The sequence below is a fragment of the Lytechinus variegatus genome, chromosome 19, assembly GCF_018143015.1.
Source record: "Lytechinus variegatus isolate NC3 chromosome 19, Lvar_3.0, whole genome shotgun sequence".
NCBI lineage: Eukaryota > Metazoa > Echinodermata > Echinoidea > Temnopleuroida > Toxopneustidae > Lytechinus > Lytechinus variegatus.
This window is the reverse complement of record NC_054758.1, coordinates 8,192,414-8,220,349: the sequence shown is the minus strand read 5'-3', so window position 1 is coordinate 8,220,349 and position 27,936 is coordinate 8,192,414. Positions and strand designations below refer to the sequence as shown.

The 27,936-nt window shown below is 35.7% G+C and overlaps 1 protein-coding gene across 1 annotated transcript; it reads right to left on the bottom strand.

Annotated features, from left to right (window-relative positions):
• Positions 1–791: 791 nt before the first annotated feature.
• Positions 792–27,527, bottom strand: LOC121406172. The gene is made up of 20 exons (XM_041597194.1): positions 27,250–27,527; positions 26,023–26,334; positions 23,652–23,933; positions 22,854–22,988; positions 22,090–22,239; positions 20,704–20,835; positions 17,149–17,319; positions 16,394–16,516; positions 15,583–15,873; positions 14,506–14,940; positions 13,747–13,855; positions 12,853–12,923; positions 10,898–11,142; positions 9,078–9,177; positions 8,345–8,418; positions 7,243–7,371; positions 3,336–3,464; positions 1,856–2,010; positions 1,321–1,456; positions 792–1,061 (listed from the first exon to the last, which is right to left on the bottom strand). The coding sequence occupies exons 1-20, from the start codon at positions 27,401–27,403 to the stop codon at positions 846–848; spliced, it is 3,549 nt and encodes a 1,182-aa protein (XP_041453128.1). The 5' UTR covers positions 27,404–27,527; the 3' UTR covers positions 792–845.
• Positions 27,528–27,936: the final 409 nt, after the last annotated feature.

Sequence of the window (27,936 nt, the reverse complement as noted above, 5' to 3'; positions counted from 1 at the left end):
CAAAAATAAAAAAAACCCAATAGAATGTACTTAACACCTTGACATTACACAATAAGGTATTTTGTTTGTTTGAAACGCAACATACAAAAATAAAATTCTATTATACATAATGACACAAAAATGTTTCTAATATGACTATAAATGAAATATAAACAACAGAGATAGATCCGCTTTTACATGAGAGGAAAATGCATATAATTAAATGAAATTTGATAATATAACGTTTTGTTTTTTACGGTCAATGAAAATAAATTAATGGGGATTGAGGTCAAAATACGTACCTTTAATGATAAGAAAGTGAGGGTGCGAATCTGCCAATCTTGTCATAAAGATGCTATTTACTAGGTTGAAATTTGATAATTGACGTGCACAATTTATGCTTGCGTGCATGTTGAACATTTTTTGGGGGAGGGTTGTAGAGGCCGTCTTTCTGCCACCCTTCCCCCGTGCAACAACGATTCCTTTCTCACAAATACTCCCAATATATATATATATATATTTTTTCAAAAACAGGTAACTGGGTATAGAATAAATATATTTTCCATCAAGAGTCGACTTACTGCCTTAACAAAATTAATTTAAAAAATGAATTTTAGAACACTTAAATTATAACATAAACATCATTATGAAGTGTTGTTATTCAATCTGTATAGTCAAACTCGTAAAAGTAACTCTCAGCTTGTTCGCTGACTATAAACTTGTTGACCACCTTGATGACCAACAAGTCTACACGCTTAAAAGTTTAGGTTTTCAGTGAATGCCAGTGCGTCTTTCATTTTTTTCCTTTATAAACCGTTCCCGAGTTCATGGAATTCATAGCTGGAAGAGCCTTTGTCCCAACAGAATTATCTTTCTGTCTTCAGTGGGGTATACACTCCTTTATAGGGGGCGCCCTCTTGCAGTTGTGCGTATACATGCTCACTCTCACCGGAACCTGGGGCCAGAGGGGAATCGACATACGTGTAAGTGTGATCGTTCGGCGAGACCTTGGGAAACGGTTTCTCGTAATAATTTTCTTCAAGATATTCTTTTATCAGCTCGTAGATGAGCGAATATTCTTCCTGCATTGCAAGAAATAAAAAAAATAATACATGCACATGAGTAACGCTAACCCTCATAAACAATACAAAAAGCCAGCCATAGTCGCACACCCACTCACATGCAAAAATGCACTCGGTGGGCACATGACCATATTCATGTACTTACAACTATGCGATTTCACACTTTCCTAAAAACCGGCGTTCTCAAACAGACGCACGTACACACTCTCACTCCATCCGAGACCCTCCCCCCCCCACACACAGTACTGGTAAATGTTACCTCGGTTTGTACGAAATGCATCCTTTCAGTTCTGAGCATCTTCACCACGTGAAAGACATCAACAGCGTCCTCTTCGCTTACTTGTGCGATGCACTCAAGCGTGCTACAAAATACGCCAGTTCGGCCAACTCCATTCCTATAAATACGTAAAAGTGTTAACAAATTCATCACGTTGCCTACATATTTAGAAAACTAAATAAATAAAATAACAAATAAATACCAGCATTAATCGTTCTGTAAATTGGTCTAACACGCTTGCAAAAAAATCTTTGATAATGATTTAATGTTTTAATAATCTTTCTGCCTGTCTTTAGAAAAAAAGACGTGAGAGTAATTTTATCATTTAGCGTAGACAACACAAACATACCAGATTAGACAACTCATTTATCGGATCCACTCAATTGATATTACGGTAAATCCCCATATCCCAATAGTGTTAAGTGCAGGGAAAGAAGATACAGTGGTGAACACTTTCGAGGAACTAGGAATACAGTCGTATTACAATGCACAGGCATGGTTGATCTCCCTTACTCACAAGCAATGAACAAGTACTGGGAACCCTTCTCGGGATCGTTCTAAAGTTTCCTGAACTTTTATCATCAGACTGACAAGTTGACGAGCTCGACTGTCTTTCTGCTCGGCCTCATTTGGCCAGTGTAAGAACTGGTACTGCTTCACAACATGACGAGCCTAGAATGAGTATTAAAATATATTCATGATATCTGTAAATTTTTAAGGTACTATTTGCTTCATTATTAAACATTGACACCCATACATGTTCCATACAAGAATAATTGTATGAACATTATTTTAACCATTTTGTTATTCAAAACTCCTGAGAAAGTTTGCAGATGAAAAATGATCACTTTCTTAATAAAAAGGAATTGCAAGAAATGCTATTTTTTAGGTACACTCGAATATTCTAGAATGTCTCGATAAGTTATCTTACAGCAAGGAATTCAATGGTGGAATACCACATTAAATTCTGATGAACTCTTTTCCCCATCATCAAGAGACTGCAAATGATTTGAGTGGAATTCTCAGATCTCATCTAGATCATCCACCTGTTCGAAGGAACATTGTTCAACTCATGGATTGCTCAAATCGGCTGTGTACAAGGATGTTTTAGCTCAGTGACTATGATCGCCCATTGCAACTCAACACCACTTTCATGATCACCAACATCATGGGCTTTTACTCAAGAACTCCTTGCCAACAAATTTGGATCATAATTTGGACTTTTAGAGCTATCATATTTTGAATTAACCAGAACGGTCTATACCCTCCAACGGGAGTTTATGTAAGCAACTTTTTGATTATTTCTCTTATTTATTGTAATAAAAATGGAAATAGCCTAATTAAATTTACTTATTTGTTGCGGGTCCTCTTATATTGTAGCAAATGTTACCTCACAAACAAATTTCCACACGACTCGATTTTAAGAATGTATTGTGTCAATGGCATTCATCAGGTCGTACAATATCGCCTACGATGTACTCAAGCATTTGCATACGATGACTGGCCCCTACATTCTATTTCTACTTGTTTATGTAAATTTATATGAATTATATATACTATCTATTGTTTTTGATTTGATAAATGTCACATTAGTTACTTGATCAATTATTTTACATGTGTTTCTATTATTGTGAACTTGTAATTTGAAACGCTTCATGCGAGCTATGAGTATAGATTTTTTTAGAGTGCTTTGAATTCATCCATATCCCAACCAGTTTGGATATATTCCACCCCACCCCCTTTTTAAATACTAAGCAAGTACCCATAAGATTGGGTCCGTTTCATTAAAGAGTCAAACCAACGAATTTTTAATAATAATTTAAAGCTAAGTAAATGATTTAATCATATTGGTTAATATCTAATCGTAACATAAAATAAGCCGTATTTATAAAACGGGAGCCAAAAATGCACTTAAATTGAAAAGGAGCGATAGGTAAACAAATATTTCAATTTCTTAATGAGATTTTATAAACTTGAAAGTTGAAGAAAGGGTATACCTTTGAATTATTTCTGGTAACTTGCATCTCCCTCTCTATCAGTCCTTCGTTCTCGGAGACAGACACCGTAGTGACAGAAAAAGATCCGAAAATGGCAACACCACTGTCCAACCAGTATTGGGCACAAGTCTAAAGGGGTTAAGATAGGCAAACATGTAAGTTAAATTTTATTGACTAATAACTTGCATATCTACCGACTTTCATCATCGATGCAGTCATCACACTTCTTACCTACCGTTAACTTGAAAAAAAAAAAACATCTCTCTCATCCTAATAAATGATAAATGTAACAAATAACATATATTGATTGAGATGCGTCTCGAAGAATGAAACCTAAGGTAGTACAATTATTCACTGGGATTTTTAACATAACACCTAAGACTCCATCAACAGTGCCGTTATAACACCACATGGTGTTAAACAAACACCAGGATTGTCTTGTAAGTTTTTCCTAAAGCAATCAAGCATTACCCCCAATGGCCACCTCCATAAGAATTACATACTTTCATTTTTTTGTTACATACAGAGACGAAGATTTTACATGTGCCATCAATGTAAATGCACAACTTTTTCTTTTTGAGTCACAAAGAATGAGATGAATATGTGCTATAGCTATCTAGGTGCTAACATGAATCATATTTAGTAGCGTAGGAAGATTCTTTAGTAACGGCTGAAGAAGTTTTTGATGAAGTAAATATCACATGTATGTATATATCTGTGAAAGAATCTTAAGGCTCTCCATGATTAAGAGCCCATAATCCATGCTGAACAAATCTGAGTACAATGTGTTCACAGCATGTTCACGTAGTGGACTATGTGGTGATGAATTTTTTACATGGTTGAAATCATCAATTTTGTCAATGTCAGAAAACTACCCTTCTTTGTAACCAAATACTTTTTCTTCATTTCAGATATACAAGAGCTGCAATTCGCTTTTCTTTGTAATGCAAATAAGTTGCTAGAGCAGGAGTGTGAGTGGTAGTGAGAGTGACTCTAGGATGGTTGAGCGGATTTGAATGAGTGTGTACAAGTGAATGGGTTGTATGTGAGGGGTTTCTCAGTTTGTCTCACTGCTAATTGAGGAAGCCATTTAGGTGGTCATACATGTAGAGGAAAGACTTCTAGCATGTCCATTCCTTATCAGCCATGTTACTGAATTTATTTTGAAGCCAAGCACTACCAAGCTGAATTGTAAGTTATAAATTGTCTTGTTTTCACGCTTATATACTATGATGTGTTATTCTCTGACGAATTTGATATTGAATTTTAAGGATGTTTTAGTATAAACATGATAAAGACTGGAGTTGTATCAGGCATAATGTGTGAAGATAGATCGATGATTGATTAATAATTGCCGCTCAGGATTAATCCTGATTTATAGTGGTCTCGTTATTGCATGTAAATTAGTTAACATTTCATTCAGTAAAACAAGTATTTACCTTAATCTTTAACTTCACATAGATATTTCTAAATGATGATTTGCTTGTGATTTTATTGTTATTTGATCTAAAGTAATTGTGGGTGTCAAACAGAAATAAACCGTTACAATAGAGGTAAGGTCAGGGTGACCAGATTTCACAAAATGAAATACGGGACATTTGACAAACGAAGATCAACAAAGAAGCCCGCACAAAGTATTAGACTTGTGAAAAATATAAAGAATTGGAAGAGAAGGTGAACCGAAGAATGAAGGAGAAAGAAAAGAGATGATTGAGAAGGAAAGAAAATAAAGGGAAAAATAAAAAATACCAGAAAGTTAGAATAAAAGAAGGATGAAAGAAATAATAAAAGAGGTAAAATATAAGGTTTCCGTCATTCTTTGAAATTAAAATAAAAATAAAGAAGAAAGAAAGAAAGAAAGGAAAAAAGAAAAAAAGAAGAAAAGAAAGAAAGAAAAAGAAAGAAAGCGAAGATGAATAAATGTCTGAAAGACAAAATAAAGGGGGAAAGGTAAGAAAAAGAAGGAGGAAAGAAATAATGAAGGAAATAAACATGTTTCCTTTATTCTTTGAAAGAAAGAAAGAAGAAAACTGGAGGAAGGAAGGAATTAAGGTAGGGAAAGAAAGAAAGAAACAAAAGAAAGAAAGAATAAGGGAAAAAATACGAAGGGAAGAAATAAAGAAAGGAAGAAAGAGCGGAAGGGAAGAATGAAGGGAGGAGAGAACGCAAAAAAGGAGAAAATAATGGGAGGAGAGAAAGAACGAAAAGAAACAGGAGATGAAGAGAGAAGGAAGCCACGGTAATTATAAGGAAAGAAAGGATGAAGGAAATAAAAAAGGATATTTGATGAAGAAGGAAAGTAAGAGAAAGAAGGAAAGAAAGAAAAAATGAACAGAGAAAGAGAAAAGAAAATGTCTAGGAAAGAAAGCGAGAAAATAAAGATAGATGGAACAAAAAGGGCAAGCAGAAAAGATAGAGTATATATAAAAGAAAGAAAGTTCAAACTTCAAGTAAACAAAAAATCCAATCATCTAATGAAAATCATAATTTTACTTGGTGGTTTTTTAATGTATTTTTAAAACTTAAAAAATAAAATGTTTTAGAAATTAAAAAAATTTCAAAGTGAAACATATTGTCAAACATTAGGTGAAATATCCCGGCATCGTACACACCAAGACCCAAAACGAAAGCTGAAACAACTAGATCTATGAAAAGTCAATAACTTGTTCCTCCGATTACATCTCCAAATTATTAATCTGAGAATCCATAGTATAATTATAAAAATTTCCCGCCGATTTTGTGATTATTTTGGTGGAAAAACTGTTTATCATGCTTGTGAGATTGTTTGCACCATTGAGAATTTGCTTCGATCCTACATGCCTAGCTAGTAGCCTGCCACACACATGGAGGCCAGTTCGTTTGCAATGTATTGGGTTAGCAAGAAATCATCGCAGAACTTGCAAAAGTTTACAGTTATCGATTTAATTGTTGTCCATGCTTCGTCAGCTGTTGGTTATTTAATGAAAATTCGTCGCTTTTAAAACTACATTTTGTTCAATATTCTGAAATACGGGACAAATAGGCGTCCCGGGAAGGGTCTGTCGGGACGCCGGGACACAGGAGCAAAATACGGGACAATCCCGGGAAATACGGGACGTCTGGTCACCCTGGGTAAGGTATTATTTGCATATCGCTATCTATGGAAGTTTGGATTGTAATTACAGGTGGCTCCTCCCTTTGGGGACTAGGACAGAGTATAAAGCCAACTGAAGGGTTAGACAGCGTGTGATAGAACTTCCCCTCCTGTGTGATGAATTAACTTCGTGAATCTCGCAATACTGAGTGAGAGATGATGGCGTCAAGCCTCTGTGTGGTGGGGAACTGTTATGGAATCTTCGTGCTGTACCCATTTGCAACTCGCTAATCTTCAAAAGGAAAGTAAGAACAGTACCATCTGGCCATTACATGTCCGCACTACTTGCTTTGCCTAAAGCAAGGAACATTTACTTCAAAATCTCCGGACCTAGAACTCTAGCCAGCTTCCATAGAAGTCACACACAATTTCATTTTAAACGATTTGATTTATGCAAGACTGGTTACTGAACATAATTTCCTGGTTATATATTTGTAATATTTAATTATATTCTGATTGACATCCAATTTTAAGTAACTATGATTTCATTAATTGCATCATGAGTACTCTGATAATAAACGGAGTCTAAACTTAAACCTCCTCGACTCTGTACTCTGTTTGTGTCCAAGCATTTTCCTGACAGTCAATGTGGAATCGAAGAGTGCATGTACTGATACTTTTTCACGGTAAGTTAATAAAGTAGCACCGTGAGATTCACAACGTGAAACGTGATGGTTTTGACCAGTATGAAGATGATTTCATATTTTGTTCCACACTCTGAACACACCTCCGGACACACTGTGGACAATATGTTCTTTCCAGGAGGCCCCTCACCTTGTTACGTCTGTTATCATCATTAAGCATGATGATAACAGTTGGTTGGTTGTAAAACACCACGTCCCAGAAATCGGCGACTGTGTTAGGCATAGGCATCTGTGTGGTTATAAACCTGTATCGAATACCCTATACACATGAAGAGAAAAAAATCCTCATTATAAAGCAAGTTAAAAGTTGATATGATATGATTATAAAAATTGTTAGACAGTCTATGTAACTGTTACAACGTAGGTATGTCACACGTACATACATGTAACACCATTCCACCCACACCCACGCAGAATGTATTCCCATCGATTTCGTGATGGTTTGTTTCGGATTTATTTACCGTATGACAATCACAACAAATGTACGAAATATCAAGAATACTGCATTTGAAAAGATACGGATGGATCACTCTATTCAGAGCCATTGATATAATGGCTCTGATCTTCCAAGACTATTGCAAGTTTCCTTATGTTTTCTTGTAAGATAAAATGTCAACATCCCATAATTATATATATATAATATCTATTGAAGTAAAATTCGTATTATACTCCTCCTAAGCTTGGTCCTAATATATATATTGTATATTAGGGCAAAGCTTAAAATATAGTCCTTAAAATATCCCTGTTTGGAGTCCTAAGCTTGGCCCTGATATATACATTATATATATTAGGGCCAAGCTTAGGAGGAGTATACGACAAAATTTACTTCAATAAATAGTTCAATATGATATCTACATTAATTTAAACAACTTAAATGTGTTCAGTTTATACTTCTGAATATTCTTAATTTTGACAATGGTGACGTTCGACCATGATGAGGGTCGCATGCCTAAGTTTTCCCGATGGGTTTATGCTTATTCCATCATGGTAATGCAGTTCATAGGGGAAAAAAACATTTTGCCAAATAACTGTGGTGCATAAATTACGTCGAACAAAAATTAGTGACTTCTAATGTAGAACATTTGGTGTTGAAACGATTAGGCGTAATCGGTGGAACATAGAAATCAAATGTTGAGATAAGATTCTGTTTATAACGTTGTCTTGTTCCAGCTGTTTAATGTCCTCTTAAGTATCTTCATCCGAAATCTCTCGATTTGAAAAATTAAACTCACCTTGACATAGCTGGCATCGATGAAATCTGAATCTAAAGAGCCCACAGACTCTAGGATGACCCGGTTTCTATCCACTGGAAGTTTGTCCATATTAGGGTAAAAGAAAAGATAACGATATTATTGAGCAAAAATTAATTTGTCAAGAAACTGATGTGAATGAAAATAAAACTATAAAGTTATAAAGTGAAAACCAAATGACATCAAAATATAGGCAATCAATGAGAGTGGTACGTGTTAAAGCTGTCATGTTTATAATATTTCTTTACTTGTCTTTAGTAAATTCAACCTTGAATAATTTGGCTATCTCATTTTTTTGCTTGCTATTGTATTTTTTTCTTCATCATGTTCATACGGACCTGCTTACAAACCATTCATTCAGCAGGTCCTGCGAACGATTTTCTTTTAATTGGGATTGCCAGTTTTGAAGAATATTTGAAAACTAAGAACTGTCCTAAAATCAGATTGTCACCGCAAAAAAAGCCGAAATAAAAGGTTTTAACTTCAAAATGAAAAATATTTTTGGTATATTTCTATTTAGCATATCCTACTTACTGCCTATGATATTGACAAGCACCCAACTCACCCATGTTAATCTTGGGAATGCTTCAGCACCCTAACACCCCCACTTCGCAGGGCAATTCCCTGCTGCTGATAGTATTTTTACCGTCTTGAAACAAGTTAGCAAACAAAGGTATTCATGAAAAAACACACATTGACATTATTTTTTAATTACGTGGATGGTTGTTGGTGTTTCGACTCTTTGACCGGTTTTCTTTCTTCAACGCACTTCTTATCATGGAGGTTGAAGGACCAGGACAAACGTTTGCCAAATTCTAAAAATACAATAAAAATTAAATAAGAAAATGTATAAAAGTAATCATAATCAAACTTGTGTCAAAGTATTTTTCAATTATTATTTTGTTAGGACCTGTATCTTCCAGCTGTAAAAAAAAATCACATATTAATCTTGTCACACAAATTGGTTGGAGTAAAAAACATAATGAATAGTTGTCCAACAGATTTGCGCCATCGCTTTGATTAAATCAGGTATATTGCCAATCTTATATGCACAATTAACTACTAGCACGACCATAACTAAAATTATGTAGTACTAGGCTTTTCAGTTCTGTACAGTTCTTAAGTTCACACTTGTCAAATAAACAATGCCTTTACTTTTATGAACATACCCTAACACCTCATCCCAACTGTTGCATGATCCGTTAAGATTGGCCTTTATATCTCAGCAATACCGCGTCTGATCTGAAGATCTGATAAGATCTTATACGATCACTATACGATCACTCCACGGCTTAGACCAAGGGTTTAACCCTAACAGTACTGGGCTATTTGAGAGGTATTGACGGGGGGGCATGATTCCCCTCTTCTGATCTCGGCCGCCGTTCGAGCAATCGCGCCGAAATTCGGTACGCACATTTTTTTACCACGTAAACTACAGGCCATTAAAAAAAATCGGAAGGTATTTTTTTTATTTCTTATGAATAAGATATGCAAATTTATTTATGAAAAACACAATTTGCATATTTCAAACCCAATTAAATTTCAAATTTTCTGTCTTTTTATAAGATGCCTTCTTTGTAATCTAATTATATGGTTTCTACAAAGAAGAAATGCAAAAAAAAGCCACCAACAACATATTTTCCTTTGTGTTTCGTTGTTTGTTCGTCTTTTGATTATTTCCTTTTAATGGACATTTTTACAGATCATTTAGCAATTAATCAGACCATTTAGAACGAAATATAATAACCCTTTTATGGGTTTCATCTCCCTTGACTTTGTAGACAAATTATAAAAAATGTCATTTTTGGCAAGACATTGTCTCGTAAACAGTCATGGGGCGTCGCGATTCTATACTTGTATGTCGCGAATTTGGTCTATAAAACGTCATAGAATAAAGTCATAGAATTTTGCGGTTCTATCTTATTGCGTTTCGGATATATCGCACGAAGCATTCAGGGAGGGGGAACTATGGCCCCCAGTCCTTTTAGGGTTGATCGTGGCACAAATTATGACAGTAGGAACTAGGTGTAACCAATTCAGTGATTGATTTCATTTTATTTAAGAATTTCATGAAAGCTTGGACGGCCTATTTCCGTTGAGGCCCTTAATACCTCAAGTGAAAAAATGACCCGAGGAAGAAATCATACTCAGAATTATTAGTACAACTAAAAATTACATGTCTTGAAGAATTTTGAAGACGTTTAAAATGTATGGAGAGTTGCTAGGATTACAATAATAATAGGAAGTTTTCGAACTAAGATGACAAACGCTTTCAAGAACATTGAAAATGTAATTATCAAATCTTTTCATGACAAAGAGCAAACAAAATGTCTTCGTCGAAAATTAAATTTACAAATCAAACAACAGTCCTCTCTGAACAAACGACACGTTTGCGGTTTTTTGTCAGCTGTGAAACTTACGACGAAAATGCTTTACCGGTTCCCAAATTTGTGATTTAATGGTGATTTTTCAATGCATGTGCTGTGTTCTTAAATTTGTTCTACGTCGTAGTGTGAAAACTTCCTAATTGCTCACAAGGAAATCCTTATAGAATGTGTCAGTGTGCCTATTGTTCTCAACAAAAGTGGCAAACTTTGAGACAGGTATGATGCGACGATCCCTTGAAGATTTCTCTACTGTAACCCGTGTAGGTTTGTAACTCTGATCTAAACGAGTAATTGGTAGGTCGGGCAAAGGAGCTTGCGTTGGAGATTCAATCCGCCTCTTAGGTCCCAGATTTTCATATCGCTGAGATGGTTGGTCTGTTTCTTGGCCTTTATCTCGTATAAGGGATTAGAATGGAAAAGACAAACGTTGGAAGATTGAACCACCGCGTTATCACGGGGTAGTCAGTAATTATCGCATGAAAATGAAATGCTTTTAAATGGGCGATCACACACATGCCCAGTGGCGTAACTACGGGGGCCATGGGGGGCACGAGCTCCCCAATCGGCTGACTAAACAACAACAAAAAACAGAAAAAGAAGTAAGAGAGAGAGAGGAAGAGAAACATAATGGGAAAGAAGAAATTATTATTCATTATGATGTTATAGTATACTATAATTCTGTTATATTACGTGAGACACATTTTTTCATTACTTTATGAAACATAATTTGATTAGGGCCCATGTCTTCTTTGTTCCTGGTTCTCAGATTGTCTGTTAAACTTTAACGAGATATATAATTATGTTGTAATAAAACATCCTGTTTTCAATATACTTCCTCGCACTTCAAATTATTATTTTATGTACAATAGTATGCTTCTTTTTCATGACTACTTAAAGTGATTGCCACATTTTGAGGTCTTAATATAAGACATTTCTTGTCCGTGCTTATGTTCGCATTAGTTGATTGGTAAGATGTGTCTGCTCTCCATGAATGCCTAGAATCAGTCCTTAAAATGTCCCTTTTTCTGATATCAATATCAAAATTTTCAGGTCGCGCTTCGTGATCGCATCATTTGGTTAATTAAATACGTATCGTCTTAGTGAATTCCTACAAAGAAGCTTTAGAGTGCCCCTTTTCAGGTCTGAATTTCCTAATTTTTCAACTCGCGCTCGCAATATTTGATTATTGAGATGCGTACGTTAAGCATCATGATTACAATGATTTCAAGTGCTTCATGTGTTTATCTAACAAAATCAGCAAGCGCTTAGCACTCGCATTAGATGACTGTGGTGAGATATGTAATGGATTCCTTAAGTATAGTCCTTAAAATCTCCCTTTTTGGGGTCAATATATACAAAAATTTCAGATCGCGCTTCGCGCTCTCATTGTTTAGCAAGAAAGGTACGTATCATGATCACAATAAGTTGATCATAATGTCCCTTTTTACGTCTGAATATCAAAAATTTCAAACTCGTGCTTCAGTGGGATACATAACTGTTTAATATATGTCACTGTCCTTAAAATGTATCTATTAGGTCAGTATACCTGGAAACTGAGCGCGCTTCGCGCGCTCACTAGGTGACTCAAATTTTTTGCTGGTGCCCCCCCCCCCCTGCCGTGACCAACGGTGTGACACTGCACATGCCGGTTCAGATGCTAGAGTATTTCGATCTTTTGATGACAATTATTGCAATGTTAGGCAAGCACAACCCTAAATAATTGCATCCTCTGATTGCATCCAAACTTCGGAGGCAAACAGTCGTCGACACCGGCAATGTCATTGTGCTTTACTCTCTTGACCTAGTAACGAACCAAGAACATGAAAACAGCATTACAAGGTATTTACAGAGAAAACAAAAATAACTGTCTGGTCAGGATATGTTCACTTTTACCTCATGTTAAATGTTGAACCTAGTGCTAAGAATATAGGTCTGTGTTTAAAAAACAAAACCACCTGTAAATCATTCATCTAAGGACCAACAGTGGAAATTTAAAACGAAATTGTTAACTTTATTTTTGGTTGAGATATTACACATAGGTGTACTGCTGCTTAATACAATTTGCCCAAAATTTGAATAACAGCTGACCCAGTGTTAACATACCAGTGGCATTGCCTTCGACAAATCCATCGTTTTTGTAAGTCATAGGTTTGGAAACCTCTTCGGGTCGATCCCTAAATCAAAGAAAAAAAATAATAAAAATAAACCACCTAAAATAAGAAATGGCAGGTGCATTACACTCACAGCATGGCAAACATGATATGAGATTCATCCCAACAGAATTTTCATAGGAACGAAAGGAAAAGCATTAAAAAGCCTAACACTGAAATTTCATCACGATTGGATGAAAACAAGGAGAGCTTTGGCAATTTATAATTTTGCTTATTTTATTTTTGTCATTATTATTGTGGAAAAAACTGACTCTTCCAAAATAATTCAAAATCGACATTGTTGTAACAATTAAGTTTCCTTATTGTTAGATTGGCAGAATTGTATGCCTGGAACAATTACATTCAATAGAATAGTAAGAACTACACGTCATTGACTATCAGGCAGGCAGAATTGTATGCGTGGAACAATAACATTCAATAGAATAGTAAGAACTACACGTCATTGACTATCATTTTCTTGACATATTCTTGTCCATATAACTGTTATTTTAATACATGCAGAATTGCAAATTGTCATATAAATTTTTTTTTCATTATGTTATACCCGGTACAAATGGCATTTTTAATGTTATGCTAATTTAAATTTTCTTCTCTTGTTCATCTAGTAAAAATATAATTCGTATAACAAGTGATTCCTTTCAATTATCGTACGATAACCACTATTCTACTAACTCTCTTAATCTTTGATAATTCTTTCCAATTGTATCATAATAATCATCTGAAGATAAGCGAACCCCTCTTCCTTCCTTAAAAAAAATAATCGAGTGATCAATATTTATGGATGATAGTTTACACTTTAAGGGAACAGTAGAGACACATTAATTACCTTCTTATTTTTACTATGATCACCAGGCCGGCAATCAACAGAAGGATGATTATTCCACTTATAGCGCCACCAACGATAGGACCAATAGTAGAAGAACCAATAGGCGTTTCTATTCAAGATAAGGGTTTATAATTATTATCAGGAAGGTATTCATTAAGATTATACGACATTTCTTCCAGCAACAATTGCTCGGTCTAAGATATACGGGGAGGCTAAGGATTATGCTATTTTTAGGGTTAGGTTTAAGAAAGGTAAAGTGTTAAATCCAAAGTCAAAGCTAGCCAATAGTTTGTTGTATTTGCAGCAAAGCAATTGTCGCCGGAAAAAAAATGTCATGGAACCATCAATTAAGAACCCGATTTTGTTGTTGCGTCAAGGCTAAACAACCCCAAATGCAGTAATAGCAATTGATTTGATAATTTTAATCCCCATAAACTGAACAAGATTGGCTGTGGTAAGTGATCATTTGAACTCTGGGGTTAATTTGAATCCTAAAGATTAATTTATTGTTCTGATCTAAAAGAATTTTGAAGTCGAATTTGTTTTCGCAGTCAAAGACGATAGTTTATGAGAGCTCAAACAAATCAAATCTTGTTCAACAATAACAAAATAAAAAGAAAATCAAGCACTCTGAAAGTGCGGAGAAATCCGATAAAAAGTGAAAATCGCTAACTCAATGGGTAATGTCATACTGATGTAGCCAACACACGCACAAACACAACATACAAGACTAAACTTTCATCTTCTTCATGGACTCACCTACAGGTATTTCGCGAGTGGTCACACTCAAAGCAGGACCCTTTTCGCCTTCACCGTTCAGGCCATCACGAACTGCTGAAATCTTAATCTGATACGACTGACCATTATCCAGACCGGTAACGTTGTGCATCAGTATTCCTGCATCCCCTTGTCTCTTCTTCCTTGATGGCAAATTCCTTGGACTTCCGACCATTGGAGAATTTATCCATTTTGGATCTTCTCGTTTTCTTCTTGAAGTACTCATCTCTCTCGGGACACCCGATGCGGTAATAAAGGTGACAGTTTCGTTTCCATCCGAAGAGTTAACGTATACTTTATAACCGATGACAGGGCCATCTCCAACATCAACGCCAGGGTTCCAAGAATCCCATGCAATAACCAGATAATTGTAGCCTTGCTCCGCTAACCTAGGCTTGCTGTTGAAGACCGGAAGAACTGAAAGGGGCACAAATATTTCAAACAACTGTTCTATATGTGTAATGAATTTCCTTTTACGGTAAAGAATGAACCATGACCAAATTTGGTCCGTGTAATCTAATTTCAAAATGTGTCAAATGTCTCGAATTGTTTCCATTAAAGCATTATTAATTACCCGGTTGGTTACCATGAAAAGGCACATATGCAAGGAACCCCTTGGCATAGGTAAATGAAGTTTCTGCAAAATGTGCAATTGGCTTTAGTCCTAATCTGCTTTAAAAATTTCCCACTCTATTCCTTCAATTTAATGATGCCAATGTACATTGTATATTACATATTCCTGTAATGTCTGGATGTATATGTAACAACATTCGTCGATGTCTCTTTACACGAAGTTTGTGGATATATGGCTTGTGGTCGTGGATATAGCACATACAGAAAATCATCCACAATGTCAAATGCAAAATGATTTATTCGAAAATACAATAAAATACCTAGCCTTTCTCAATACAAATTTCCCTTTCGTAATTTCACTTGCATGACCGTGGCGCAGAATAGTCGATCACACTCAAGTCTACATATACATGTATCATGTAGATACATGACTATTCGTTGCAAGGATTATTCAAAAAGTTGATTCTTAAATGATTCAGAACCTACCAAATGTCCCCTGGGGGACCAAGCTGATATAAGCAAATCCATCGTCACTGGTTGAAATGCCAACGAAACAGTAAATTGTTTTAGTTTCTATGTCATCAATGGAAAGTGTAAAGTTCGATTGCAACGATGATCCATCGCTTGTGTCAGTAGAAGTTGCAGTAACAAAACTTTCAGCTGAGAAGTCCCCAATAGAAGCTCTCATGGAGAGGCTACCGTCTGAATCGGCATCGAATGTGCAGGAAATGATTGCAGTGCCTGGGTTCGTCTTTTCTCTAGTAGCGGTAAAACGATCTTCATTTAAAAAAGTGTGGAGCAGAAAAAGCGATGTTTTAATTCTGGGTTCATGACAATTACGTCTCAAGAACTGTATAACGGCGATGAAAATGCAGCATATCCTGCTAGTAAAATGTATTTTGCATAATCCATAATTAAGGAACGGGATATTGTGCACTCTTTAACTAACTGAAGCGGATTAAAAACTTTGGAATCTATTATATTTCAGTTATTTGAGGGACTGAGACTGTCATTACTGCTCATTCCCGAACACGAACTGTCGGTGATGTTCTCCAACGGACTATCATGCGGTTAAGCAGTTTGGTATTATTGTTTTTTATGCTAATTTAATCTTGAAGCCTTGCTCTTTTGATAGAGTTTATCTCCAAAAAAATTCTCTAGAAAGTACATTTCTTTGTGCTTTTCATCTTTTAACAGGCTGAGGCGAGGGAAAGATAAAGCATCATTGACTGCGGGTGATTCGTGGTCATTTCTTAGACGTAACAAATTAAGATTAAAATCGCCATTCGATACTTACCTGTTTGGCAATTGTCTCCCGACCATCTTGGATGACATGAAGTGCACGAACCTGACTCATCGTCACACGTGACTATAGCAGCACAATGGCATGTCTTAGAACAGGACTCGAAACATCCAGCAACTACAAGGCGTAAGCATAGTTCAAAATAACTGTTAATTGTGATTATAATGATGATGATCATCATCATAATAATACTCATGATGATAATAGTAATAATAATGCTAAATTTATTAAGTGCATAACTAATTAATACTTAGTTCTCTATACTGTAAATTACTCTTCCCCGGAATTCGATTTATTGTTCAAAATGTGATTCATGTCATTTGCATAGTGTCGGCCTGTCTTTTCAACATCAAAGCTGGTGGGAGTTGGAAAAATAATAACATCTACCACCATGACCAATATCCTATATTATGACTGTGAAACATGTAATCTTGTCTTATGTGTAAGCGTCATGGTTCTAACTTTGCCTTTGGAACAAGGTAGTGCTTTCGAATCACAGCTAAGGCGTCCACTTTTTGTACCCGATAGTACCCGAACTCTACCAAAAAGGTAAATGGGTACCAAGTAGGATTCCTGTTATAAATTATATAGGTGTTTTAATCATCATTTGGGCTAAATGATAATGCACCGCTGAAAGGACATCTATCGGGCAACAGTATTATACTTTTTATGTTCAGATTGAGTAATTACTGCTTACACATTTTATGCATAATCAATTATTAGTCATTAATGAAACAGAAATATCTTACACGTGGAACATCTGTCTGGCTTTTCTGGTGTTTCAGCGACAAAGCCAACCTCACATTGTCCACCTGATGTTGTACAGAATCCAGAATCCTTCTCGCATTGTGACATATTAGGACAGTTACAGATCTCAGTGCAATTGATTCCAGAGTAGCCAACAGGACACACGGATGGAACTGTAATGATAATATAATTGATAATAATGACAGCAAGCTGCTTTTCATAGCTCATCCTATAATGTGCTTTGAAAGAAAATCTCATTGCTTGTTTGTCAAAAGATTCCCTACAAAGGTTAGTTTAAAACAGAAATAAAATAGACCCTCCTCATTGTTCGGTTCACGGCTTCTGAACTGCATAGCTGAATCCACCATTCCAAATACGAATATTGACGAAATCAGTTGGATGTTAGACTATAGTGCAATAACGACGAATGCATCAATGGTACAGCTACAACATTGTCAAATGAAAAAAAAAAGGTTTCAGTGCCCAAAGACTGCAAGCATATGTTTCCACTATGGGCTTATCTATTCGCTCTATATGTGATGTTATAAACCTCTCTTTAAGAATGTCTAATAATCCGTTCCTCTGATTGGTCAAAACTGAGGTCATATAAGCGTCAATGCCTGCAAAACGACAAGCTAAGGTGGTAACCAAGAGCAACGAGCATAGTAAAGAAGATTTCTGCCCATTGACCCCTGACCCGCCCCTTAACCACGCGGACAAATCCCTCGGATCGAAGGATTAGTTTCAGCAGATCGCAGCGAAGATGCTGCTCTACTGTGCACGACACGTTAACGACGGACATATATTGCAAAATTTGGCTGAAACACTCCATTCGATTGCCTGCAACGGATATGACATGCCGATGCCGATCTTTGACTTTTGCTTGTTAATTCCTGTTAACATATATCGCATTATTGAAGAAAGACTAATTTATCAAGGACATACCGGATGTATCGATCATCAAGTCTTGTTGCAGTTGACTTGTTTCGTTCAAGAGTATGCTCGCAATAGGTGAGTCGGGTGAAAAGATAAGATGGTCACTGCGCTAAAGTTAGATTTATAAGTCTAACGTTACTAACGATCTAGGCCTAGGCTAGATCTAGCCTACTCGTTTATGACAACGACAACGACAACGTTAGGTTCTTTTGTCGTGAGATCTAACGTTAGTTCAGGAGTTAAAGTTATTGGTTAACATTGGTTTGACTTTTAAAAAATCTGAGCTAGAAGGTCACACTTGTCATCTGTGTCTGTGATATGTTCAAAAAATGAAGCCCATAAAAAATTGCATTCGAAAATGAGTATTTAGTGCTCAAAAAATGAAATATAAAGTGACCAGAAACACCAATTTAATTTCATCCCATACACTTATGTGTACTATTTAGGAGTCTATAGTATAAGATACCTATTTACAAATTCGGGGTTTGCCTTGTAGTTTTAGCTTTTCATTCTCTATAATGGTTGTTTTCAGGGTTTATTAGTTCTAATACATGCACTTGTACACATTTTTAATCTTGGTTTGAGAATTTTTTAAATCGGCTGCTCACAAAGTTAAACAATACCTTTAAGAGTAGACTCAACATCTGGAACTAACTTAGACCTAGGCCTAGTAATGTTCCGTTTAATCAAACGTAGCCGAGATCTAATGTTAAATCTAGACTCTCACGTTAATGGAGATTTAGATCTAAGACCGTTAACGTTACTTAGTCGTTCAGACCCTAGTCTGGTTCTTAAAAATATCAAAGTCTAGGCCTAGTAATTGGTATAGGGTCAATGCAGTGGCGAACCGTGACCCGAAGGAGACAAAGCATTGGAGGGGATGTATTCTATGTGAACAATGCTATGCCCCTCCAATGTTTTGTCTCCTTCGGGTCACGTTCCGCCACTGGCACTGAGTCTATGGACTGCTTTGGTATTTGTCTTCGAGACCTAACGTCAGGGGCAGGGTTAAGTTAGGGCCTACTGTTAGCTTGGGGCCTAGGGCTTTCTGACCTAACTTGTTTAAAATCTAGTCTAGGCCCATGGATCTAACGTTTGATTCGGTCCATAAAATATATGTGGACTGCAGACACGGTTGTTTCTTTCGGTTCGCGGGTACCACATCGGCCAGACCATGCCCTCGTTCAAAGCCCTCGGGCATAGTCGCATTGCGGTCCCCTTGAACCTCTAGAAATAACCATGCCTCTCAAATCAGTTCATAAATGTAATGTATATTGTTGACTGTTACATATAAGAAAAATTGCAAGAGCAATTACATTCATTTATTTAGTTATTTCCTCTTTAAGGATATCCACAGCCAAGAATGATAAAGAACATTCCGGAATGTGTTTGTAAAAGCTTTTGTTCTGCAGGCCTCTTGCCTATTTAAAGGCTATACGGAGTTTTATTGTTGAATGGGGAAAAGCAGACAATCGCTACAATAAATAGCCAGCCTGCAGTGAAAATAACTGTAGGATTAACTATGTTTTTGACATGTTACTTTCACTGAGGTCATTCAAGAGTCTTCTAGAATTTGAATACTAGAACCTTCCATAATAGTGAATACTAGAGGTCTCTAGAATAGTGAATAATTTGTATATAAATTGGCAGTTTCTTCAAGGACATCATCATATCAGATCATTACATCAGATCAGAACTCAGAGTTTCACGCCAGACTTTACGTCAGAGCAGACTTTGTTTCCACCTGGAATATTTATCTTCTGTGGAATTATTTGCCTGTGGAATTATTTGTTATTTTGAGAGAGGAATTCTCAGTTCTCATCGAGATCATCAACCTCTTTAATGAACACTCTTCAACCCATGGATTGCTGATATTGACTGTTAATTATCATCAACATCGTCTTCACGGAAATTTCAACTCATTACAGTGACTCTTGTTATTCATCGTGCTTCAACAGAATTTACAGAATCTTCGCCAAGCACTTGGATCTTATTTGGATTATATACTGGACTATCATAAATGTGAACTATAACCCTGGATTGTACATCGGATACTTCAAGAGATTGATGTAAGATATCTTGTTTTAAATTTGTCGGCTAATATACTTGTATTTCCTGTAATAAAAAAGGTAAATCAAATTTCTTATATTTAATTGTTATTGTTTTGCAATATCGTAACATGACCATAAAATCTAAAAACTATTCATTATTTAACACTGAAAACCTATAAGTATAATATCTAATTGTAGCCCCCCCCCCCCAAAAAAAAAAACCCAAAACAATTACATTACATCATACACAAAAGGCTAAATGTTAAAATATGGTCAAATAACGATATAGTAATAAGAAGACTTGGTATGATAAATAAAAAAATACTATAACAATTTAACTATCAACAAATCATATTGAACAGTTTCAGTAGCTTTGAAATGTCATTAACATTATGAAGCAGGACTCAGTCCAGGCGCAAATCCAGCATCAGATTCTACAAAGCATTTCATTGGCCCAATTGTTTAGGGACAATAGTGACTCTATTATACGCTTGTGCATGGCCCATACATTTCTTTGTCATAGCACAGCTGATGCTGGATACGCTAGTGCTGTCCATCAACTGAACATACCTTGACAGCCTTCCCCCGACCACCCATCCTCACAGCTTCCTTCACATCTTCCAGTGAAAGCATCACATGCCACCCCGCCTGCACAGTGACAGTCTTGAAGGCAGTCAACACCAAACTTTCCTGGAGGACATTCTGAATATTAAAACCATGAGTGTAAAAAGGAAGACATAAACGAAAGATAATTCATGGACCAAATTCCTTCGAGGTGAAAGACGACAATCTTGTCTTGATACATGTAAATCACTGATATCTGTACAGATTATTTCCGGTATGATGAGTTTATACGAAATCACTTATATAAAGAACACGGTTACATAGAGCCATGGAGACAGGGGATATTCCAGAATTTTGATGATGATGAGGATCCACAGCATTTATACTGCGCAATATTTCTAATAAAAACATTCATAGGCGCAGGCTCATCAGATTAAGCTAGTTATTACACATCTGCTGAAACATGTGAGTTTGATGAATTCACTGCCGATTTCACGGAGCGAAGAAGGGAGGGAGTTCCAGAGGAGTGGTGCAATAGATCAAAAGGCACGGTCTCCATATACCTTTAGGGATGACACTGGGGAAAATTAACAATGAGGAAACATTCTACCTCTATAAAAAGAAATAAAAGAGAGGATATTATTGATCATAACAAGCTTTGCAATACTTGACAGCACTTTGATCTCTAATAATTCAGTTGTATGAATGAAAAATGACTCCCCCTTTCGGTGAAATGATTAAAAATATCAACTAAAGAGATCGGAATTTGTTAACCGACTGACATGCAGTTAGAATATTTCAGGCAGGCCTATCCTATAGACACAGTTGGTTGGGATTGATTTATGGGTATTGGAATAGTATTTTGTTTGGGAATGTTTATGGTTAATTTATATGGTTGAATGTTTTAATCGGTTTTTTATTTGAACCTGATTTTTCATTCGTTTTTTCAATCTTTATTGGTTTTTACACTGATATGCCTTACCGTTGGTAGGTTGAATGGGTTCGGCTTGATTGTTAACTTGGTTACCATGATAAGTAGGGACACGCTTGGTTGGTTGGGCTTGATTATTTAGTTTTAATGTGGTAGGTTGGGCTTTGTTTCTCGAATATTAGAAAAGGTTGTTTGGGATATCTGATATGGTTTGTAGGTATGAACCTTGTTGGTTCTTTTATATGGTTCGTTTGGTCCACTGATCTGGTCCAATTACAAAGAAAATGTCAATACCTGCTTCATATTCTTTATATTTTATTTACATCTATAAGTCGTCTCATTACAGTTCTGCCCTGCGCACATCCCCGATACACCGACCTTCCCCCCCCCCCCTATAAAAGCTATGTGATCGGAAACTAGATAATTATGTATCGTTATTTTCGTACTGCTCCATTACTTACGTTCGTCACAGTATATTCCTGTATAACCAGAGAGACAGTTGCATCCATAAGGATCTGGTAGACAGATCTGACTTCCGATGCAAGCATCAAGAACATTACCAGCACCACATCTGAGTTCACAATCCCATCCAAAACGGTGTTCATCGCATGCTGAAATGAAATAATGTAAATCATGATCCGGGGGATTAGAATAAATCGATCTATCAAAAGTTTATCACCATTTGCAAATGTATCATCTCAACCGACTTCAACGGGATATCCGTTTTACAGTCGCTGATATTAGTTAATGAAAGATTTTTCAGAATGTTTTTTTCAAAAAGACGCATGAATTATTCAATATATACACAGTAAAAACGCTGTTTAAGAATTTATGCAACGCTGTTTTCTATATGAACCTTACACAGTATTTGTTTAACCGTTTAAACAGTCATGTTTAATTTATTGAAAATTAAACTTTGTTGCTTAAGATTTAAATACTTTTTTAAACTGTTGAAACAATAACTGCAAGGTTCATATAGTAAACAGCGTTGTATATTTTTTACTGTGTTATAATAATGATTATAAAGAGGTTATTAATGGAAGGCTTTGCGAAAGTTTAAATTTTCGTTTGGCAATTGTGTTGTTTCTTTCATTTTCTTTGGAGATTCAGAAGTTTGCATGAGTATACAGTACATTCCTGTCCCTTTTCCACTGCGATGTTGATATTGCGTTAACTTCGAAATAATATCCTTTTTTATTTTACAGAGTAGGAGATGGCAACTCACCAGTTAAACAGTTCTTGCCAGTGAATCCTGGAGGACAGATACACGTTCCTGATTGAGGATGACAGATTCCTCCATTGTAGCAGTTATCACACAGACGATTGCATAACGGTAGGTTCCATCGACCACGGGAACATTCTATAAGATATGGCATATAATATGACATAACACTACACAATCCTCAACGACTAATTAGGTTTATTCATCATTGTGATGACTGGGATAATGTAGGAAACATGTTGGAATAATCATTATCGGTGATCTACGAGAAATGTAATATTAATTTGTGGTCAGCAGACCATTGAAGGCCTATAACTCTTTATATATGTACATCTTTGAGTTTACACTACTGTCTGTATTATCGATAGCTATATCAGCGATTTTTTAGAAGTGCACTATAATTATAAAATTTGAATTAATGTTAATTGCTATATTTTGGTAATACACCAATTTTTCATGTTTTAGAAATGAGATATTTTGGAAAGAATCTATAAATAATTCGAATTTACAATAAGCTTTGGAGAGTATGTTCCGGCTAATCAATCGAGAATGATATAAAATCTCCTTAAAAATATATTATCAAAGTAAGATATTACTTGCTTCTAACTCTTTAAAGTTAAACATAGTGTACACATTATATGTGGGTGTGGGTAAGGATGTTTGGTTGGGTGTGTGTACATGTGTGGTGACATTGTCAACATTTATTTGTGGTTGCATCGATTTTCCTAATAGATGCACTAGCTTCTCTTGCACTATTGCCAGAAAAAAAAAATAATGAACAGATATTATTAACAAACTTACCAGTAACTATGACTCGAATAAAGCTATAAAGACGATTATCCTCCATTCTGTTTTGGAACGTTCCGTAAATGTCTGCATCGCTCTCAGATGCTGAACGAATGGCATAGGTCAGAGTTTCATCTCCAATTGGAGATAAGGATCCTTCTGCAAAGTTTGAGAAGGTGCTCCACCGGATTTCAGCCTTCCCTGATGCGTAGCTATCAGTGGTAGACACTGAGAGAGTGATGTTGTCACCGGGATAAACTGTTTTGGTGAGGCGACCGTCACTTGGTTGAAAATGTCCTAGAAACCGATTGACCATTAATAGAGAAAAATTGATAACATAACAAATCAAATGGTATGGGCCATAACTTGAAAAATCTAATGAAACGTTTTTCATGTTCGTTTTTCTTATATGGATTATTAAATAGCATCAAACCAAAACATCTTTTGGAGCTTGAAAATTCATATAAATGAAAATCATCAATAACCAACAGCTGCTTGGTTGAAATAAGGAAAAAAAATGTTTTGGTGAGGCGACCGTCACTTGGTTGAAGATGCCCTTTAAACCGATTGGCCATTGGTAGAAAATATTGATAACATAAGAAATTAAATGGTATCGGCCATAACTTGAAAGATCTAATGAAACGTTTATCATGATCGTTTTTCTTATATAGATTATTAAATACCATTAAACTAAAACATCTTTTTGAGCTTGAAAATTCATATAAATGAAAATCATCAATAATCAGCAGCTGCTTGATCGAATGAAGGAAAGAAACAATTACAGCTTTTAAATAAGCAGAAAACATCGTTTAAAGTTTTGTGTTCACTCAGGCACATGTTGTGATCCACTGAGCAGTCTCATTGGAACCTCGAGCGGTTTGCAAAAAGGGTATCAAATAAATCTTATACAATTTCAAATTTTTAGAATTACTCTTGTAGATAATTTGATTTTTTTTTCAAAGTCCAAATTATTGATTTCATTATCTACAGAAAACTATTCCCGTTGAATAAGTCTTGGTTCGAGGGGGGGGGGGTATAAATAAGCTTATAACCTGAATATTAAGAATTTCAGCTATGAAAAATCTTAAACTTTGGCATCCGAAATACTGGAATATGTGAAATAGTATCATGATGATTTTGTCCATCGTTTCAAATTCACATCCAAGATGGGTATAACAGGGTTTCGTTGCAAAAAACACAGCCTCTAAAATAATTTTTTAAAAAGTCTCTAATTCCTGCTTCATGTATATTTGAAATTTTAAAATCATGTTGAATTTGATTTCTTTTTTAAATCATTTGAAAACAACTGATTCTGCTTCAGGTTAGCAAATTTATTAGTTTTTGTCTCACCTGCATAGCAGGGTGAGACTATAGGCGCCGCTTTTCCGACGGCGGCGGCGGCGTCAACATCAAATCTTAACCTAAGGTTAAGTTTTTGAAATGACATCATAACTTAGAAAGTATAGAAACCTAGTTCATGAAACTTGGCCATAAAATTAATCAAGTATTACTGAATATCCTACTTGAGTTTCATGTCACATGGCTAAGGTCAAAGGTCATTTAGGGTCAATGAACTTAGACCATGTTGGAGGAATCAACATCAAAATCTTAACCTGAGGTTAAGTTTTTGAAATGTCATCATAACTAAGGAAGTATATGGACCTAGCTCATGAAACTTAATCAAAAGGTTAATCAAGTATCGCTGAACATCCTGCATGAGTTTTATGTCACATGACTAAGGTCAAAGGTCATTTACGGTCAATGACCTTTGGCCAAATTGGGGGTATCTGTTGAATTCCCATCATAACTTTGAAAGTTTATGGATCTGATTCATGAAACTTGGACATAATAGTAATCAAGCATCACTGAACATTTTGTGCAAGTTTCAGGTCTCATGATTAAGGTCAAAGGTCATTTAGGGTCAATGAACTTTGGCCGAATTGGGGTATCTGTTGAATTACCATCATAACTTTGAAAGTTTATTGGTCTAGTTCGTTAAACTTGGACATTAGAGTAATCAAGTATCACTGAACATCCTGTGCGCATTTCAGGTCACATGACCAAGGTCAAAGGTCACTGAACTTTGGCCGAATTGGGGTTTTTTGTTGAATAACCATCATATCTCTGTAAGTTTATTGGTCTAGTTCATAAAAAAGTGGACATAAGAGTAACCATGTATCACTGAACATCTTGTGCGAGTTAGAGTAGTTTTCAAAGTCAGCACTGCTGCTATATTGAACCGCGTGATGCAGGTGAGACGGCCAGAGGCATTCCACTTGTTTATGATAGAATGGGTGTGAAAATTTTCGGCTAATTTTCTATTTTACTTTCTCATTCCTATTTGGTCACACTATTATCAATTCAAATTGATTATGTTTATACGTACTATCTTGTGACAAAATCGTCACATCTGCTGATGTTGAAGTACCAGTAATTGTAGATGTACTGGAACACTTATAAACACCAGTGGACGTCGCTCCATCAGGAAGGTTCTGTGTAAAGCCACCGGTCTGAGTTACTTCTATGCCCGGTACGTTCAGTGTATACCCATCTGTCATGAGACTTGGTCTAACTACTCTTTCTGTGTATGTAATGTAATTCTGCGGGTTGTCAGATGAGACAATGCAGGAGAAACTTGGAGTGTTCCCGGTACTCCCGAAAGGTGTTGACGTCATCGCCATCAGATGAAGTGGAGGTACTGCAGAGAGAAGATGATACAAATTAGAAATAGTTTTACCGACTGCAAACCTAGAAATATTCGCTAAACTTTATGGTAGGAGTAGTTGTATTATCTATATTGTTTTGCTTATTCTTTTACTATTTCTTATTTTTTCTATTTTATTTATTTTTATATTTTCATTTTTTATGTTAAATATATATATATATATATATGTATATATATATATACATATGTTTATACTCATGCATATACATATAATGATATACTTTTTTGGGGGGATAGGTACGCATGTTATTTCATTAACAAAGCCGATCATAACGAAGATGTTAATGTTTATCGTAATGTAATCACATGAGTTGAATAATTATTGGAAAACTTCTCGCAATGCTACTAAGTTTCCGAACTGAAAATGATTAGGAACTATTAATCGTGTTAATGGATATGACTTATACATGTACATAGACAGTAATCATGGTAATGATATAAATTGTTATTGCCTAATGCCTTTCGATAAATAACATCTCATTGATTCCCCTTGACGCTTTGCTCTTCGGGGTTAACCTGAATTCCTTGGAAATGTCACTTCGTCAGAGGTATGATATATATTAAATTGAAAATATGTGCGACAATATTTATATAAAAAATAAATGTTTCAGTCCCAGATTTTTTTTTTTTTGCTCCGCGACGCATAAGAAAACCGTAAATGTATTGAAAATTTACATTCACAGTTTCGCCTCAGTTTCAGCACTGACGAAAAATTGCAAATATGTCGTTTCTCCGGAAACTTGTTTTGAACAACCGACTTTCGACCAAGACTTTTTGGTTATCATTTGTCTTGAGGGACGTTTGACAATACATTTTCTATGTTCTTGGATCCTCTGTACATCGCTGTGCAAAATTTCCCAATAAGATATCTGATAGATTCAGACCTACCTTCTGGTTTCTCGCACACAAATCTTTCTTGACCGCTACAATATCGATCATTCCAACCATCGAATTGATTCCTTTCCACACAATGCTCGTACTCGTTATAATTATCTGGGTTATTGGTAGTCCATGCTGAATATCTGGAAGTTGGTGCAATCATAGAAAATATGCTCTTGGTGAATTATAACAATCGTTTTAAGTAGGCAGATGAATGAATTTTAATGATAAAAAGGGGACATCGTCTCTACAATAAAAAGTATTTGAACAGGTAAAGTCAAACGAGCATACAATATCAATGACATAAAAAAGTCGGATAAAAATAATAATTAAAAACATATATTAATTCTTGAAAAATTTGTATGCATGTGATGTAGCTGAATATGCGACGAGTCAGATATTGATATCTCGTCTCTTCTCTCTCTTTCTAGTAAACATTTAAAACAATTATTTCATTTATCTTGAGCCATTTGAATTACATAAATAGTTATCTTAAAATATTGAGAGTTGTGATTTAAGTGGTACAGCTAATTATTACTATGCTTTAGTTCTATATTCCAATAAGTACTTAGAATGTAGTCGGAAAAAAAAGCAAAATTATGAAATCAGAATTAACCGGGATGCAATGCAGTGAGGATTCCCCTATAAGGCAAATTTACAATTGTATCGAAAATAATCATTGACATAATGTCTCAA

Coding starts and splice junctions, on each gene's coding strand:
- LOC121406172 (XM_041597194.1), bottom strand. CDS start 27,403: ATGATTGCACCAACTTCCAGATATTCAGCATGGACTACCAATAACCCA. Junction 14,941..15,582: donor GGTCCCCCAGGGGACATTTG/GTAGGTTCTGAA, acceptor TGCCCCTTTCAG/TTCTTCCGGTCTTCAACAGC. Junction 2,011..3,335: donor TTACCAGAAATAATTCAAAG/GTATACCCTTTC, acceptor TACTCATTCTAG/GCTCGTCATGTTGTGAAGCA.